Here is a 19,372-nt window from a genome sequence, read left to right on the forward strand (position 1 = left end):
AAGTCATTCTGAATGAAGAAAAAGGGCAGTAAATATTAAATAAACAGGTTTTTGTTGAAATGCTGTAAAGGCACCAGAGCTGCCTCTGACACTGGGACCCTTTCTGCCTGCTCAGACTCCCCTCGTGATCCAAACAAGGCAGTAATTGCCAGCTATCAATAAAGGGCCAATTAAAGGGGCTTGATGCCTGCCCTGCCTGGCTGTCATTAGGACATTTATGGGGTGGGCTCGGCTCTGTCTGAGGTGCCCCAGCCCCCCCAGGGCCCTGCTCCTCGTTAGGGGCCCTGCAGGTTCCTGCTGGGAGTGACAGGGATGGAGCAACCCCGAGGGGAGCATTGGGCATGGGATGGGTTGGGCTGGGAGGGACCGTAAGGATCACCCTGTTCCAACCCCCTTAAAATCACCTTGTTCCAAACCTCCTTAAAATCACCCTGTTCCAACCCCTAAAATCACCTTGTTCCAATCCCTTAAGGATCACCTTGTTCCAACCCCTTAGAGATCACCTTGTTCCAACCCCTTAAAGATCACCCTGTTCCAACCCCTTAAAGATCACCTTGTTCCAACCCCCTTAAAATCACCTTGTTCCAAACTTCCTAAAGATCACCTTGTTCCAACCCCTTTAAAAATCACCTTGTTCCAACCCCTTAAAGATCACCTTGTCCCAACCCCTGTCTGGGACACTGCCAGGGATCCAGGGTGCTCTGGGCACCCTGTCACCCTCACAGGGATGAATTTATCCCTGATCTCTAATCTAACCCTGCCCTCCTTCATCCTAACCATAAAAAAAGGTAGGTTTTGCTTTGTCTGTGGAGTTTTTTTAGGGTTGGGCTGAATAAAATCCTCCAAAAAAGCTCAGAGGTGCCACAATCACAGCTGGCACCTCTGGAGTGACACCCCAGGAATTCCCTCTCCCTCCATGAGCCCAAATCCATCCCAACCCAACCAAACTGCCCCTAAAAAAGGTAAAAGGTGACATTCAGTGGCACCAGACACAACAGGAAGGGTTTGGGCAGCAGAAGGAGCCGGGAGGGCACAAACCCGCCGGGGTTTCTGTCAGACCTTTAAAACCTGAGCAGCATTTTTGTGGTTTACCAGGGGCCTTTATGAGCTGTTCTCCAGTTTAATCATCACATGAACTCACAGGAAGCAGTAACAGCCCCTGAGTATGAATTTCATGCTGCTGAGATGATGCTGAACAAAGGCAGGGCAGCAAGGGCTGGAAATGGAGTTTCATGAGCTCTTTGAATGCTGCCAGGACAGACAGGGGAGGAATCAGATGGGATCTAGGGAAGTATTTGTGCAGCAGCTTCTGTCCTCTGGGTTTTGCAGAGGTACAAAAAAAAAAAAAAAAAACACCCAAAAAATCAACTGGAACATTAATCCATTAAATTTCCAAGGAATTATTTTCATTTTAAACCTCGGCACAATCAATCTGGTGGAGAGCAGCTCAACCCTTTCCAGAGATAAAGAACAATCCTCAAATGATAAACACAGAAAGAAGAATCCCTTCAGAGATGGACAGATGTCTATAAAAATTAACTTTTGGGGGGAATCACAAGGATTCCCCACAGGGCTTTGCACTGATCCTGGGCTGCCATTCCTCTGCTGTCCTGTTTTCGGCTGTTTGAAGGGCCTGGAAAGGCCCGGGGTGGCCTTGGGGCAGCCCGCGTATCGAAGGACGAGAAGAGGCTTCAGTTCTTCTTTCGGTTTTTATGTTTATTAATTGTTTATCTAAAAGATTTTCTCTCGGCCCGACAGAGCTCTGCTCAGCAGCCAGCCATGAGCACACTGTGCTGCCCTCCGGACAGTCACCTATCTTTATACCCATGGTTACGTGTACAATATTTATCATTTTTCCCCAATACCATTTATTCTTATTGTCGGGTGCACTTTTAGTAATGACCAATCCAAAAGTGCCACCATCACCACAGAAGATGGAGGAGAAGAAGAAGAAGAAGAAGGACAGGACACGCCCCAATTCCTCCATCTTACTTCTCTAAACCCCCCTGTACAGAAATCCTAAACCCTGTGTCTCACCCTCTAATTAACCAATCCCTTCACCATTCACCCCGGTGAAACCCTCCTGTCCTCATACAGGTGTCGTCTCCCGTGTAGGGTCAAAGTCCAGCCACCAGACACTTCTGGAACATTCCAGGACTCCCGAGGCCCCAAGGGTGCTCTCGGTGACACCTCAGTCCTGAGGTGCTGAGATCCCACACTCTGCCACACAGAAACCAAAGCTCCAGCAGTGGGAAACACCCAGGAATTCCTGGCTGGGAATCATCCTCATTCCTGGAGCCTGAATGCCACCCTGCCCCCTGAGGCAGCTCCTGCTGGGAGGGGCGGGGAAGCCCAGGAGAGGAGGGGACCCTCAGGATGATGCCTTGGGGAGGCTCAGCCAGAACAGAGGCTGGGCTGAGCTAAAGAATAAAGCAGGGATTTATTAGGAGGCCTCAGTGGATCCACCTTGCAGAGCCAGGGCTGCACCCAAGATGAACCCAAAATAGTCACAAAAATGGATGCCCAGTCGTGGGGTCTCTCACTTTTGTAAGTTCTGCTCCATTTGCATATTGGAGTTCATTGTCCAATTCCAGCTTTAGGTTATGCAGTTCCACCCTGCTTATTTTTCTCCCTCCAGCCCACGGTGTTTGTGCTCTTGGGCCTGAGATTTGGATCATTTGTCCTTGGTGCCCAGCTGGAGCAGGAGTTGTTTTGTCTCCCTGCTCTGTGCACAGAGCTCAGCATCCCTGATGTCAAGCCGGACCCACACACTAAATCAGCACAGAATGTGAAAAATATAAAAACCAAAACCTGAGGCCCCATAACACGAATCTCAGAATTAAACCCTAAAGAGCAGCAGAGGACCTGAAAAATACAAAAGCTAAACCACGAGGCACCATAACACGAATCTCAGAATTACAGCCTAAAGCAGCGCGGAACCTGAAAAATGTAAAAGGCAAAACCTCAAGGGCAGGAATGAGGAGCAGCTCACCTGGAAGAGGATCTGCAGCAGCCCGTGCAGGATGGCCATCCTCCTGCCCAGCAGCAGCAAGAAGGGCACCAGCAGCTCGATGAAGTGGTTGACCAAGGTCTCGAAGCGGTGGAACCACCAGGGCGAGCGGTGCATGAAGTACGAGATGGGGTTGGGCACCGGCTGGGTCTGCAATGGCAGAAGAAAGAAGGAGTTAATCCCCTCCAAAATCAGAGGAAAAAAGGAGTTAATCCTCTCCAAATCTTGGTATGAAGTGGTGCTACAAAGTTCTGGCCTTATTTCTTGTTTCTCTCCCCAAATTTGCCATCCTGCACCTCTGGGAACTTGTTTCATTGCAGACAAAATGACTTCATTCCACACGTCTTTAAACAAATTCATCTCTTAAAAAACAAGTTTTTTAATTTTCCCTTTTGTCATCACAACCGAACCCCATCTAAAATTAGGTCCACTATTATTCAACACTGAAATCTTACACTTAGATCAGCACTGAGGGATGTTAGAGCGAGTGAGGATCCTCAGAGCAGATCCAGAAACTGAGCCTGAGATTTGCTCGGGGTCAGGCCTTGGGTCAAACAGAGCCAGGAATGGAAACCAGATTTCAAAACCTCGGAGATCTGCTTTCAAAATGTTTAAAATTCAAATAAATGTGCTGGTGGAGCTGCTTTCCAAGATGGTAATTGGGGAGAGGAAAGTGTAATTCCTCTAAACATGCTCTACTGGTTAAGGTATTTACATACTGGCCTTGGGACAATATTATTCTTTTGTCAGCCTGAAATTTTTTGACACTGAGAGATTTTTCTGTCCAGGACAAGAAAATAGCAAATTTTTCAAAGGCAACAACCCCAAATTCTGATATGTTAATAAAAGCCACCCTAAGAAATCCAAACCCCTAAAGTTCCAACTTTAAAAAGTTCCCTAACCCTAACCCTAACCCTGCCCCACAACTGGAGCAAAAAATAAATGAGAATTTATCTTAACATGTCTGACAGGCTCAAACTCCCTGGTATTGTTTTAAAACTTCAACAACAACAACAACAACAAAAGAGAGAGGTCGAAAACACAAATGATAATTGAAGGAGACACAACACATCTTTAAATTATTTGTAGTTAAATCCAAAATACAAACAAAACAGGGGCAAATCCTGCAGGATTGCATGGCAGCCAAGCGCGCTCCCGCTGCCAAATCCCACAACTATTGTAATTCCTTATTAGCAAAGCTGGGATTAATAAAGCCCGGCCTGGGCTGGAGGCCCCTGAGGACAGGAGACCGCATCCTTCCTGCCCGGATGGAGCTGGGCCGGGGTCAGGGAGCTCTGCCAGGGCCTCTCCGGCCAAACGGGGGGGTCAGGGCAGCCCCAGGGGGTCAGGGCAGCCCCAGGGGGTCAGGGCAGCCCCAGGGGGGTCAGGGCAGCCCCGGGGGGGTCAGGGCAGCCCCAGGGGGGTCAGGGCAGCCCCAGGGGGTCAGGGCAGCCCCAGGGGGGTCAGGGCAGCCCCGGGGGGGTCAGGGCAGCCCCAGGGGGGTCAGGGCAGCCCCAGGGGGTCAGGGCAGCCCCAGGGGGTCAGGGCAGCCCCGGGGGGGTCAGGGCAGCCCCAGGGGGTCAGGGCAGCCCCGGGGGGGTCAGGGCAGCCCCAGGGGGTCAGGGCAGCCCCAGGGGGGTCAGGGCAGCCCCAGGGGGGTCAGGGCAGCCCCAGGGGGGTCAGGGCGGCCCCAGGGGGGTCAGGGCAGCCCGGGGGGGTCAGGGCAGCCCGGGGGGGGTCAGGGCAGCCCAGGGGGGGTCAGGGCAGCCCCAGGGGGGTCAGGGCGGCCCCAGGGGTCCCCAGGGTCCCTCCCCTCCACCAGGAGCTGCTCCCACTCCATCCCTGCCGGGCTCCTCCAGAGAGAGGATCCCAAAGGGATTGTTCTGATCCCAGATTGCTGGGAAATGGTTTGAGCCTTCCAAACAGGCAGGTTGGTCCTTGGCTGTTTAAAATTATTATTATTATTATTATTATTATTATTATTATTATTGTCATCATCATCACGACAAATAGTATCATATTACCACAATTTATTATGGTAAATATATGGTATATATGGTATATATTATTATAATTATTACCACAATAATAACGATCATTATTTTAGTTAGAGATATTAAAGAGTAATAACTATTATTATTAATATTATTATTATCATCATAATCATCGTCATTATTATTATTATTATTAGTATTATCATCATCATCATCATCATCACCACAATTACTATCATATTACAGCAATTTATTATTATTATAATTTTTACCACAATAATAATGATCATTATTTTAGTTAGAGATATTAAATAATAATAACTATTATATCATCATAATCATCGTCATCATCATTCTTCTTCTTCTTCTTCTTCTTCTTATTATTATTATTATCATCATCATCATCATCACCACAATTAGTATCATATTACCACAATTTATTATTATTATTATAATTATTACCACAATAATAATGATCATTTTAGTTAGAGATATTAAAGAATAATAACTATTATTATTAATATTATTATCATCATAATCATCGTCATCATCATTATTCTTATTCTTGTTATTATTATTATTATCATCATCATCATCACCACAATTAGTACCATATTACCACAATTTATTATTATTATTATAATTATTACCACAATAATAATGATCATTATTTTAGTTGGAGATATTAAAGAATAATAACTATTATTATTAATATTATTATTATCATAGTAATCATCGTCATCATCATTATTCTTATTGTTATTATTATTATTATCATCATCATCACCACAATTAGTATCATATTACCGCAATTTATTATTATTATTATAATTATTACCACAATAATAATGATCATTATTTTAGTTAGAGATATTAAATAATAATATTATTATTATTATTGTTATCATTATAATCATCATCATCATCATTATTCTTATTGTTATTATTATTATTATTATCATTATTATTATTATTATTATTATCGTCATCATCATCACCACAATTAGTACAATATTACCGCAATTTATTATTATTATTATAATTATTACCACAATAATAATGATCATTATTTTAGTTAGAGATATTAAAGAATAATAACTATTATTATTAATATTATTATTATCATCATAATCATCGTCATCATCATTATTCTTATTGTTATCATTCTTCTTGTAATATTATTAATTTATTATTATAATCACAATTATAAACTTATTATTATCATCATCCCCACAATTAGTATCACATTACCACAATTTATTGTTATCATCATTATTGCCACAAAAATAATTTTCATTATTAATTATTTATTATAATAATATTAAATAGTAATAATTATTTTTTATCCGAATTAGTCTTATTGTTATCATTCTTCTTATAATATTATTAATTTATTATTATAATCACAATTATAAACTTATTATTATCACCACAATTAGCATCACATTACCACAATTTATTATCATCATTATTACCATAATAATGATAATAATTAATTATTTATTCAAATAATAAATTTAAATAGTAATAAATACTATTTTTATTATTTTCATCTGCATTATTCTTATTGTTATTATTATATATTTTCAATTTATGATTATAATCACAATTATAACCTTATTGCTGTCATAATTGCCACAATTAGTATCACGTTACCCCAATTTATTATTACTGTCATTATTGCAATAGTAATGATCATTATTAATTATTTCTTATAATTAGCAATTGTAAATATTATTGTTATTGTTGTTGTTGTTGTTGTTGTTGTTGTTATTGTTATTGTTAATAATAATAATAATAATAATAATAATAATAATAATAATAATAATAATAATAATAATAATAATACCACAATTTATGATTATTATAATTATTACCACAATAAAAATGATCATTATTTTAGTTAGAGATATTAAATAATAATAACTATTATTATTAAAAATTATTATCATCATAATCATCGTCATCATCATTATTCTTATTGTTATCATTCTTCTTGTAATATTATTAATTTATTATTATAATCACAATTATAAACTTATTATTATCATCATCCCCACAATTAGTATCACGTTACCCCAATTTATTATTACTGTCATTATTGCAATAGTAATGATCATTATTAATTATTTCTTATAATTAGAAATTGTAAATATTATTATTAATAATAACAATAACAATAACAATAACAATAACAATAACAATAACAACAACAACAACAACAACAACAACAATAATAATAATAATAATAATAATAATAATAATAATAATAATAATAATAATAATAATAATAATAATAATAATAATGACGTGTTGTTGTTATTATCATTATTATTATTTTTAAGTGCTTTAGCCAACCCTGGCCCAGCTGAGGCACCGATCCAACACGTTGGAATGTTTGGCACTCATGGATGAGGACCAGGGAGACCAGGCAGGGTTACCGGTGTCACACCCACTTATAATTGTAATTAATACATTAATGTGCATTCTTCCCACTTATTGTTTGAGCTGGGACTGGACATTTTGCCATCCCAAATTGTTTAAGGGCAGGAAGAGAAAATTCCAGCCTCAAATCCCACTGCAGTGGCAGTTCCAGGCCAGGCTGGAGGGTGTGAGGGTGTGGAGGCCCCAGATTCCCAGAGCAGCTGGGGCAGCCCCTGGAGCCCTGGCATTGCCCCTGGATGGGCTTTGTGGCACCCTGGCACAGTGAAGGCGTCCCTGGCACAGCAGGGCTGGGATGGGAATGAGCTTTCAGCTCCTTTCCAGCCCAACCCAGTGTGGGATTTGAGGATCAAGCACAGCCCAGTGACAGCACAGTGATTCATTCACACGTCCCAGAAATCCTTTAAAAGCTGCTGGGGGAGGAGATGTGTGTGTGTGTGTGTGTGTGTGTTCCTGCAATGCCTTCCAGATGCTGCACAGCACAGGTTCCCCAGGAAGGGAGCCGAGTTCCTCGGGATGGGGCAGGGAGGCTGTCCGGTTATCTCGGCTGTTTGAGGGGCCTGGAAAGGCCCGGAGTGGCCTTGGGGCAGCCCGCGTATCGAAGGACGAGAAGAGGCTTCAGTTCTTCTTTCGGTTTTTATGTTTATTAATTGTTTATCTAAAAGATGTTCTTTCAGCCCGACAGAGCTCTGCTCAGCAGCCAGCCATGAGCACACTGTGCTGTCCTCCGGACAGTCACCTATCTTTATACCCATTGTTACGTGTACAATATTTATCATTTTTCCCCAATACCATTTATTCTTATAACTGGGTGCACTCTCAGTAATAACCAATCCAAAGGTGCCACCGTGGCCAAAGAAGATGGAGGAGAAGAGGAAGAAGAAGGAGGGCAGGACACACCCCAATTCCTCCATCTTACTTCTCTAAACCCCCCTGTACAGAAATCCTAAACCCTGTGTCTCACCCTCTAATTAACCAATCCCTTCACCATTCACCCCGGTGAAACCCTCCTGTCCTCATACAGGTGTCGTCTCCTGTGTAGGGTCAAAGTCCAGCCACCAGACACTTCTGGAACATTCCAGGACTCCCGAGCCCCCCAAGGTGGTCTCGGTGGCACCTCAGGACTGAGATCTTGAGATCCGACAGGAGGCAGCCTGGGAATCACCAGGAGTTGGGATCCTGGAAAAACTTCCTGGATTTGTTTTGTGCCCGAGCCCACCGAGGCACCCACAGCTGGGGAAAGAACCCTTCTTTTGTCAGCCTGACATTTTTTTGACACTGGGAGATTTTTCCATCCAGGACAAGAAAACGGCAAATTTTTCAAAGGGAACAACCCCAAATTCTGATATGTTAATAAGAAATCCCGCAACTGGAGAAATCTTCCTTTGGAGAGGGAATTTGCCCCACACCTGGTGTTCCAGAGAAATGCTAATCCCATGGGGACATCCCAGCGGTGTTGGTGTCAGAGAGGAGGGAAAAGCTTTCCAGGCTCTCTTGTTCCTGGGATTTGGAGCTTTGCACTTTGCTTTGTGGCTGTGCTGTGAGGAAATTATGGAACCCCAGAATGGTTTGACCTGGAAAGGACCTGGAGAATTGTTTAATTTCCATCCCCTTCCACAATCCCGGGCTGCATCCAGGCTGGCCTTGGGCACTGCCAGGGATCCAGGGGCAGCCACAGCTGCTCTGAGCACCCTGTGCCAGGGCCTCCCACCCTCCCAGGAAAGGATTTTATCCCAATATTCCACCTTATTCCATCTTCCATCATAAACCCGCTCTTTTTCAGTTTGAAACCATTCCCCCATGTCCCATCACCCTGATGAAAATTCCCTCTCCATCTCTTTATCCTAGGAGCAGCTGGGAGTTCTCCTGCACCCAGACCTGTGCTTTCCTGACACACAGCCATGGGAATTGCAGCTCCAGGGCAGATGGAACCCAGCAATCCCAAGGTGGATGCACACAGAGAGGGAGCAGAGCCCTGGGCTTGGAGCAGCCCCTTTTCTGGGCACCTCTGTGAGACTGAAAATGCTTTTAAATGATAAAAAAAACAATTAGCAAATGCTGGCTTTGTGTGTCAGCACGGCTGCTGCAAACGCCTTTGGAAATGGGAGCAGGAAAATGAATCCTGTAATTCACAGGGCAGATTTGTAAGGTGTGAGTGCTGCTGCAGGAATTCTGGGTCGCCAGCTCGGGCCTGTTCCCTGCCCTGGATCGAGCAGCTTTTATGAGGGCTGGTAACACAGTCTAAAAATACGCACAATAAACTGGTTTTTTTCTCCCTACGGGGTCTATGGTTTAATTATGTTCTTAGTGAGAACCATTAAAGTGCTAAGTACCTGAAGACTCCTAATTTACTAAACTGCACCCCACTAAAAGCCAACAGAAGGCCATTATCCAGAGGAGTGAAGGCTCTTCTTGGGGGCTGTGAGTGCCCATGGTCCCTCCTCCCAGCCCCTTCCCAGAAACTCCAAGGGAGGATTTAATCCCGGCCTTGGAGAGCCCAGCCCAGCCTGGGGAAAGCTCCAGGCTCTCCTACAGGGAAACAAATCCCACATTGTCCTCAAACAACCCAGTGCTCAGACAGGGCTGGGACTGGGCAGACGGGGACAGGGGAAGGTGTCCCTGCTCATGGGATGGGATGGGATGGGATGGGATGGGATGGGATGGGATGGGATGGGATGAGATGGGATGGGATGGGATGGGATGGGCTGTAAGGTCCTTCCAACCCAAACCTGCCTGGGATTCTCTCCTGGGCTCACAGCACTGCTGCCATGCAAAGAGCTGAGCAGGAGAGTGTGGAGAAAAGGAATCAAGGGATCATGGAATGGTTTAGGTTGGGAAAGGCCTCTAAGATCAACAAATCCAACCAAGTGCACTTCATGGCAGAGAAAGCCTGAAAAACAGAAGGAAAGAGAATAACAGCAAATAGGAATAAATAATGAGAAAGAAACAACTGTTTGGTCAAAAGAAGCAGAATTCCAGAATGAGCTGGGCTGGAAGGGATCTGAAATCTCATCCAGTGCCACCCCCTGCCATGGGCAGGGACACTTTCCACTGTCCCAGGCTGATCCAAGCCTGGCCTTGGGCATTTCCAGGGATCCAGGGGCAGCCCTGGGCACCCTGTGCCAGTGTCCCACCATCCCCACAGGGAACAATTCCTCCCCAGTATCCCACCCAACCCTTCCCCTGGCAGTCTGAAGCCATTCCTTGTCCTATGGGATGATGGACCATCCTCCCCGCTGACCCCACCGAGGTGCAGTGAACACATCAGGAGCAGCTCTGCGGGCTCCCACAGCCAGCAGAGAGGGAAAGCCTTTGGCACAGCCAGCCGAGCGTGAGGAGCAGCAGTGCCCTGGAAAAGCAGCCTGAGAGCTTTATTAAATGCTTTCTGGAGAGCTGTGGAAGATCCAGATGAACTGCAAAGCTCGGCACTCAGGCATGAACTCATCTCCTCGGCTTCAAAGCAACAGCCCTCGCTTCTCTTGTGCTTTGGACCAAAAAATAAAAAGGATTCTCCGTCGTGGAGCCTAATTGGATCAGTGTGGTCCAACAGGCTGCTCCCTGCCAGTCCATCCTGCCTCAGATGCTGACCTGGCTCCTCAGGCATCTGCAGATCAAAGCTCCACGCTCGCAGGGCCGGTGGGAACGTCTCCCCAGCCCCGTGCCAGGAGGCAGAGAGAGGAGAGGAGAGCAGGGAGGTCACTCCCAGCTGCTGGGAAGTGTGGGCAGATGAGGGTCCTGCCTCCAGTCAGCCTGTCTCGGGCTCTGCAGCAAGCAAGGATTCCTAAAAACCACCCTGCTTGGAGCAGGGGGGAGATCCCGGAGCTTCCTCACCATGGAAAGGCTCCACTGGAGCAGAGACCTTGAGTGATGAGCAGCAGAGGGATTTTGCACAAGGATTCTCATGTTGGGAAGGAAATGGCGCGGGGAACTGCTCAGGCTGGGTTTAAACCCAGCAGCACCTTGTGCTGTATTTATCTGTACACTCAAAGCTCCACGTCCACGCTACTGAAATACTCCCGACAGCTAAGCGGTTAAAAATAGCCCCTTCAAAACTTTCCAGTTATTAATAAGATCCCAATCCAAATAAAATCAGAAGGGAAAGGAAAAAAAAAAAAAGAAAGAAAAAGCTGGATCTGGCTTGAAATGAACACTGCTCTGACATCCAGTGGGTCACAAGGGGTCGGCTCTTCAGCAGCGCAATATCAAAATAATCAAGGCTCGATAAAGTAATAAAAAGAGAAGTTGCCTGTAGGTTCTTGCTGGGCAGAGCTCTCCTCGCCCAGTCAATAGGAATATTCAGTCCATAGAAAAACAGACTGGAATCTGCCTGTTTAAGACAGCAGAGCAAGCCAAGGAGATGTGTGTTTGACACGGTGCCAGCACGGCCATAAAATGTTGGCAATTTAGTAGAGACGTGGTGCCGCGCCACTCTCCCAAAGGACCTAAATAAACTTCAGATGGAGAACATATATTTTTACTTTTTATATATATAAAAATCTGCTGGTTCATTTTTAACTCCTTTCCCCAGCCAGCCCGTGCTCGGGGGTTTTTCAGAGCTCCAGCAGGTCCCCGCTCCTCCCGCCCGAGCCAAGGAAAAGTTAAAAGCCTCAAAAATCCCAGCAGTGCTTCACGTCTGGAGGCTGGGTTTCTGAGGGAATGGTGGCTGCAGCTGCCAGAGGGGAAAGGGGGCTTGGGGAGAAGATTCTGCTCTGCAATTTCATGCCTCAGCACTGTAAAATATCCAGGGGAATTTGTTGTTTTCCTGTTGACAACGCTGTAAAGTCGCGGGTGGAGGTGAAACCTCCATTCCTGGTCAGGGTGAATCACCCCAGGAGGATCTGGGGGACCCTGAAAGGTGGGGGCTGGAATCCCAACCACCTGGGTGGGGGCAGAAGGCTCCTTTCTGTTTGCTTTTCCAGCCTGCACCCAGCTCCTGGTCTGAGCCTTGCCCCTCCAGGAACAGAGCCCACATTTCCAGGGCCCACAGCATCCCTGTTTATTGACACTGCTCCTCCGTAACGCGCTCCGAGCTGCTCCCGGAATATCCACTTAATTGGGGACGGATTGCAGATTCACCTATTTATTCTGGACATTCTTGGAGAGGTCCTGAGCTAAAATTACACAAGGAACCACTGAGCTGCTGAGGCTATTTATTTGTTCAAAAACCCGTTCAAATAGCTGGCGGGGCCTGGGGCAGACATTTGGGCTCTGGTGGGGCCAGCAGGAGCTGGTGGAACCAGCTGTGGGTCCTTTGGGGTCTGTCAAACGCAGCAAAGATGGGGCAATTTTAGGGAGTGGAAGGTCCATCCATAAGAATCAGAGACTGGGAAGAACCTCCAGGATGAACATTTGACCCAACACCATCATATAGTGAAGAAAAACCAAGATTTACGGGAAACACAAGAAGGTTCTGTCCCAAAGGCAAGGGGGGAGCTGAAATCCCTCTCCAGGTTTGCTGTTTCCATCAGATGGTGCTGTTCTGTCTCACACTCCAGGATTTTCCAACTCAGGTCCCTGGCCTGGAGCTCCCTTTCCCCACGGATCACTCACCAATATTTTAAATTGCCATTTAAGAGCATATTGCAAATGTGATCCTTTAATTGGTCACTGTTATGACTCTCTATTAGAGAAGACAAGTTTTTCCACACAAGGTAAGCCCTGAAAATGTTTAAAAACAACCCAGAGCTGATGTATTTATTATGCATTTCTCCATATATAAATAATTCCATGAAAAGGGGACGTAGTGAGTGGAAACTCCATTTAAAATGTGATCCCAGATGGTGGCAAAGCTCTAAAATTGCAAGGCAACATGTAAAGAAAGATTAACGACCTCAAACAGGCCCAAATTTATGAGGTGAAAGCCCCTGTAATCCTGGAGAAAAATGATACCAAACCTTCGACCAGACAGCCAGAAAATACCTCTGCTTACTCCATGTGCCCTCTGCCATTTTACATTTTCCTTTAATACTCATTATTTGGGGTTCAGTTGGTGTTTTCTCCTGCAGGCCAGAGGTTTTGCTTGGGTTCATGAGCACGGTGAGGGATTTGCCAGCTCCCACCAGGCCCCACTGATAAATCAAGGAACAGGAAAGTGATGGGAATGAGCAGTGGAAAGGGAGAAAAACAGAGCCAGGACATCACAAGAAGCCTTGAGCATCACAGCAGGACCCAGAGCTCCCCCATGGAGTGGAATGAGGGGACAGAGATTGACAATTCCAACATTAACCCCTTGTTGCGCCCAAGTGGGAAACGTTCCAAAGGGAAGGATGTCAGCATTTCTTCCCAAGGAACGTGGCTCACCCCAGGCCAGCAGCATCTTCTGTGCTCTGAACTCCACCAGGAGCAGACTGGCTGGCACAGCCCATTGCCCTGGGCACCTCCAGCATCCCCTGACCATGCTCCTGCTCATCCCCCTGGCCAGTCCCACCTCAGCAAGGTCACCTGGGCTGTTTTACTACAACATTTTCCAAGGATTTTCCAACTTTTTCCACAGAGTTCCTTGCACGCTCTGGTGCCTTGAAGGGCAAACCTACGGCTTTAGAGAGTGGAAGAACATCTTCCTGAACATCCTTCTGAACATCTTCCTGAACATCTTTCCAATGGCTTCACTCAGAGGACCCAGAGCTTTACCCTTCCCCTCACAACCCCAAAACCACCCCATGGCCGCTCCTCCACAGCCCCTCATTCCCTCATTTTTTTTCCCCTTTAAAATGCCCAGTGCTAAACCCAGGCCCAGACTCCTTCAGAGGGCTTTTTTTTGGTGTGTGCTCATAAACACGAGCTCAGCACCAGGCCAAGGAACACACGGAGCCCCGGCTCGTGCCTGTGTTTGGATTAGGCCGCTCCGCGGCCTGGACGTTTACAGTCGGGTTGGGTTTTTTTTTTCCCCCCTCCACAACTCGAGACAAACAGTGAGAGCTTTCATAAAATGTGCTCACAAAGGGTAAATTGTGCCATGAGGAGCCGACTACCTGGTTGGTCACTGGAATTCTCCGAACTGGAACGCCACCGCGCTCTGAGCCAAAGCCAGCGCCGGCGGCGGGAGGGGGAACTCGTTTAACTCTGCCACTGCCCAGGAGACAGAGCACACCCAGCACAGAACTGCACAATCAGCCAGCTTTAGGCACCTCTGAGACCAGCAATGGCCACCATTAATCCATGTCCCCATGTGTCACATCCACAGGGTTTTAAATCCAGAGCTGGCTCCACAGGAACCATCGTGCCAGATCCTTCTCTGAACCTCCCATCCAACCAAGAGCGTTTCTAGAGCAGGATGGGATAAGAATAAGACAAGAGGAAAATCCAGGTTGCTGTCCCAAAGGTGGAACCAAAAGCTTGGGAGAGTTTGTTTCTGTTTTAGGCTTTCTCCTGAGTAACAAAGGATGCAGCCAGGAAGAATTTAGGACAAGCAAAACAAGACACAAGAAAACTCTTGGCCATGAGGAGCTGATCCCCAAACTCTGTTGGGTGAATCCAGCAGCCAATTCTGCTCCTCCTCAGCAAAGAATGAGGGCCTGGAGTGGCAGGACAGGGGGGAACAGCTTCAAACTGAAAGAAGGGGGAATTAAATTAGGCATTAGGGAGAAATTCTTCCCTATGAGGGTGGGCAGGCCCTGGCACAGAGTGCCCAGAGAAGCTCTGGCTGTCTCTGATCCCTGCAGTGCCCAAGGCCAGGGTGGATGGGGCTTGGAGCAACCTGGGATAGTGGAAGGTGTTGGGGGTGGAACTGGATGGGTTTTAAGATCCTTCCCAACCCAAACTCAAGTGATTGTGTGATTCCACGAGCTGCACCTCTCCAGCAGTGACACAGGCACTGCCTCTCCTGCTGTGGCCATCATTCCAACAACTCTCTTTTAAACAATTAAGAGGTTAAATTAGTGACTTCTTACAAAAATACAACAATACGCCAGGACATAATACACACAATGATATAGAACTTCAAATCCTACTAATGTTAGGAAACAGGCTTGGGCATCTTTGGACTCCTGCACACAAAACCGCGCTTGTTAGAAATATCCTCATCCCGCTCAAGGCCTTCCTTGGGTAGAACCAATAATTAACTACATTTTAAAGGACACAATTTCAGGGAAGTTCTCCAGCGCACCCTTAATAACTCCAGTGGTTTCCCTTCTGACACAAAAACGTGACGGATTTCAAGCAGCACGTGCCAGAGCAGGGAGTTGTGCTGCTATCCAGGAGGGAAGAAGCCTCTCCCAGCAGCACCAATGTCCAAATCCTCTTGCCTCGAGCTCTGGCAAGTTCTGCCCTTGTGTAATCGCTTGTTTTGTAAGTGTTGCTTGTTTCTGTGCTTTTCTTATAAAAAGAAATCAAGAAATTCTCCAGGCAGATAAATTCCACCCAATAAATGTGTCGCTCCCCTATCCCCGTGGACATAATAATGCCCTCACTCTTGTCCCAACTTGGAGCGCTCACAAATCACCGTTATAAATAAATCTGCCAATCTAAGGCAAGCAGCTCATTTTTCATAAAGCCTTTTACCTCCTTTCCTAATGCCAGACAAGATCCTGGAGCAGCTCAGTGCCCGAGGGATGGCAGCTCCATCTGTGCCAGCCACATCCTGGCACATCCTCTGTGCCAGCCCATCCTGGTGCTGCCATGGGGCTCCTGCCCTGTGTTATCCTGGGACAGGTTTGGGGCTGGGTTTCTCCATCCTGCTGCTGCAATAATAGGGCTGATGCCTTGTCTTTACCTGGGATCAGTTTTGGGCTGGATTTCTTCATTCCAGTGCTGCTGTGGGGTTCACGTCCTCTGTTTACCTGGGATGTGTTTTGGGCTGGATTTCTTGGTCCTGGTGCCACCCTGGGGTTGTGCTTTGTATTTTTCTGGGATATATTTGGGGCTGGATTTCTCAGTCCCAATGTCACTGTGGGGTTTGTGCCTTGTCTTTACCCAGGATCAGTTTTGGGCTGGATTTCTTCATCCCGGTGCTGCCATGGGACTCATGTCCTCAGTTTACCTGGGATATATTTGGGGCTGTATTTCTCCATCCCAGCGCTGTCACAGGGCTGGTTTGTGCCTTGTTTTCCTGGGATATGTTTGGGGCTGGATTTCTCGGTGCCGCTGTTGCTGCGAGTCTCGCACCCTGCGTTTCCTGGCACAGCTTTTGGGCTGCATTTCTCAGTCCTGGTGCCACCCTGGGGCTCATGCCCTGTGTTTACCCAGGCTGTGTTTTGGGCTGGACTTCTCCCACCTCCCACACCCCTGGGAGCAGGTCCCAAACACTGCTCCCATTGATGCTGCGGGGCCGGGGCGATGCCGGGGCGGGTTTGGGGGGGGGTTTGCTGCCGAAATTCGGTTCTGGCTGGGTGTTTAATATTCCCCATCATGCTGGGCTGTTTCTGCTCGCTGCTGCCTGTCAGTTAAGCCCGGGGATGTTTATTTTAACGGCCACTTGTGGTCAAGGCTGGTGCCAGTTGTACGGCATCGGTTACGCAGATTTAGCGCTGGGGACTCGGCCCCCGGCTCCCCGAGCACGGAAGGCAGCCAGGGCTGCCCGGCCTAATGTGAAACAACTGAACTCTTCCAGCAGTCCCTGCTCCACGTTTAACCCTTGCTGAGCAGGAGCTGGCTGATTCCACAGCTCAGCCTTCCCACATCATCCCATATCCTGGCCCTTGTCCCATCTGCTGCTTCCCAAACTCCCCCGGCAGCAAAACGTCTCGGGGTGATGATCTGAGAGCACCAGGAGCATCAGGGAATGTCCTCCCTTGTTTAAGGAAGCAGTTTTTAGGGGAAGGAAAGGATTTTTATGGATTTATCATTACTCCAAGCGCACAATACACTACTAGGGGTGATCACAAAATAATTGAATTAATTGGAAAGGCCCTCCAAGATTATCGAGTCCAAGCTGTGACTGCTCAGCACCTGATCAACCAGACCAGAGCTCTGAGTGCTAAAGGATGCTCCACATCCCTGCCTGGCGGGCTGACCTGTGCTTGGGACACAAAGCCAGGCCAGCCCAGCTCCCTGACAGGAGCCTGGCCTTGGCACTGCCCCCTCCCCAACCCCAACCCTGTGCAGAGCAATCAGGCGAGCCCCTGCTGCTGCTCCAGAGCTGGGCCAGGCTCAAACGCGCAATAACCCAGGGCCTGCAGCAGAACTGTGCATCATTTCTGATCTCCTGGACGGGCTCCAAGATGCTAATCAGCCCCAGATTAAGTCATCAAGCAAACTGATGAGCAATCACATTCTGTCAGTGCAGCTGCACGGCATTACCCGGCGGATCCGAGGGAAGGGGGCAGGAGGGCTTGCAGGGGCTGGGCTGAGCTGCCACGGCTCCCGGCCCTATTTCTGCTCCCAAAATCTGCCAAAATCACGCCAAGGTGATCAATGTGGCCGTGCCCAGCCTGATCTGGTGGCACAGGGCTGCTCCCACAGCATCCCAGGGTTTTCCTGGATCAGCTCTGTTTTCCATGGAGAAGCCCTGTGGAAGTGCTTGAACTGGACCATCAAAGATGCTGCTAATAACTATAAGGGACAATAATTAACAGAAACCTGTTAATGGTGAAGCACATGGAAAACTGATGCTCAAATCCCAACTCCATTTGGTGGGAATCTGTGAGGAGATTCCAGGCTTGCTTCCAACATAACCCCACTGGGTTTGCAGAGTTCTCACCCAGGGAGAGCTTCTTCCTAAAACCTGCCCAGGAAATAAATCCAAACAGGAGGACAAGCAAACTGAATGTCCAATAAAGAGATGCAAAAAAAAACCTCTGGAAGTATCAGCATAAAATACTAATTCTGAATTTTTCTACTCTAAAAGCAAACGTGATAAAAATAGATAAATGCTGGCAGTATTATTAAGAGAAGGATTTCTACTCATATTTTAACACTGCTAGAGAAGAAATGAATTAACTGGAGTTGCTATCAGGGAATTGACTCTTTTTACAGATCCTGGACATGGATACACAGCACCACATCTCCAGCCATCCCTTCCGTGTGGTTTTATCATCACTTTTTCTGGCTCCATTGGGAGCTCCCCTCCCAAGATGATTACCTGGATGTGAACACCTGGAAAGTCACAGAATCCCTGGAGGGCTCAGGCTGGAAGGGCCCACATTGGGAATATTCTCCCACCTCCCTTCTCAAGCAAGGTCATCCCACAGCACAGGATTATGCCCAGAATATCTCCAGTGAGGGAGATTCCACAACCTCTCTGCAGGCACAAAGGGAAGGGGGATGATGACATTTAAACCAGGACAATGACCCACAGCCTCACTTCAATTCCTTCCTCTAAAAATAAAAATTAAAAACAAAAAAATAATTAAAAAATTTTTAAAAATAAAGAAAATAGAAGAAACTCTGCATTTCAGGGCAGGTGATGGAGATGAAACCAGGACACAACGTCAGACCCTTCATAGTAAAACCCTGGGAATAGCAAGGCCAAGCTGCACCGTGTTAAAATTCAAGGCTAATTTAAAATCTTGTTCCTTAGTGCAAAAGCTGGAAAGACGCCCAAGCAGAGGGAGGAGGGAAAAAATAATAACCAAGCCAATTGTATATTTCTCCTAGAAATTCCATGTCAGGAGGTACCTCAGGACTGCACCCGCGGGCTCCAATTTCAATAAATCAACACAGCGTGCGGGGCAACGGTAGCACAAAGTCCTGCTCTCCCTGCAGCAGCCAGCCAGGTAAAATCACCAGGAACAAAATGCCCATTCTTCCTGCTCCTTGGCAAGGGGACAAATTACTTTCTGCACCTCTGTGTGCTGAAGGAGTGGTTATTAAATGCAGTCGGGGCTGCCTCTCCAGCTGAAAGGCAGGGCGGAACGGAGCGAGCGCCGCCGGCCGCGAGGGACCCAGGGAGCAGCGAGGGATGAGGCCACCCCCGTGTGCATCCCTGCCCGTCCATGGTTTGAATGGTTCAGATTTGGGGTCAGCGTGGAGCTGGGCTATGGGTTTTGGT

The 19,372-nt window shown here is 46.9% G+C and overlaps 1 protein-coding gene across 2 annotated transcripts in view; it reads right to left on the minus strand.

Moving 5' to 3' along the window:
• LMF1 (lipase maturation factor 1) overlaps window positions 1–19,372 on the minus strand; it is a 148,958-nt gene that overhangs the window by 47,810 nt on the left and 81,776 nt on the right. For both annotated transcript variants that reach the window (XM_074552638.1, XM_074552639.1), the window contains one exon: window positions 2,993–3,160. In XM_074552638.1, coding sequence (XP_074408739.1) covers window positions 2,993–3,160 — 168 coding nt within the window. The remainder of the gene's footprint in view (window positions 1–2,992; window positions 3,161–19,372) is intronic.

This window comes from Zonotrichia albicollis, chromosome 16 (genome assembly GCF_047830755.1).
Source record: "Zonotrichia albicollis isolate bZonAlb1 chromosome 16, bZonAlb1.hap1, whole genome shotgun sequence".
NCBI classification, from domain to species: domain Eukaryota; kingdom Metazoa; phylum Chordata; class Aves; order Passeriformes; family Passerellidae; genus Zonotrichia; species Zonotrichia albicollis.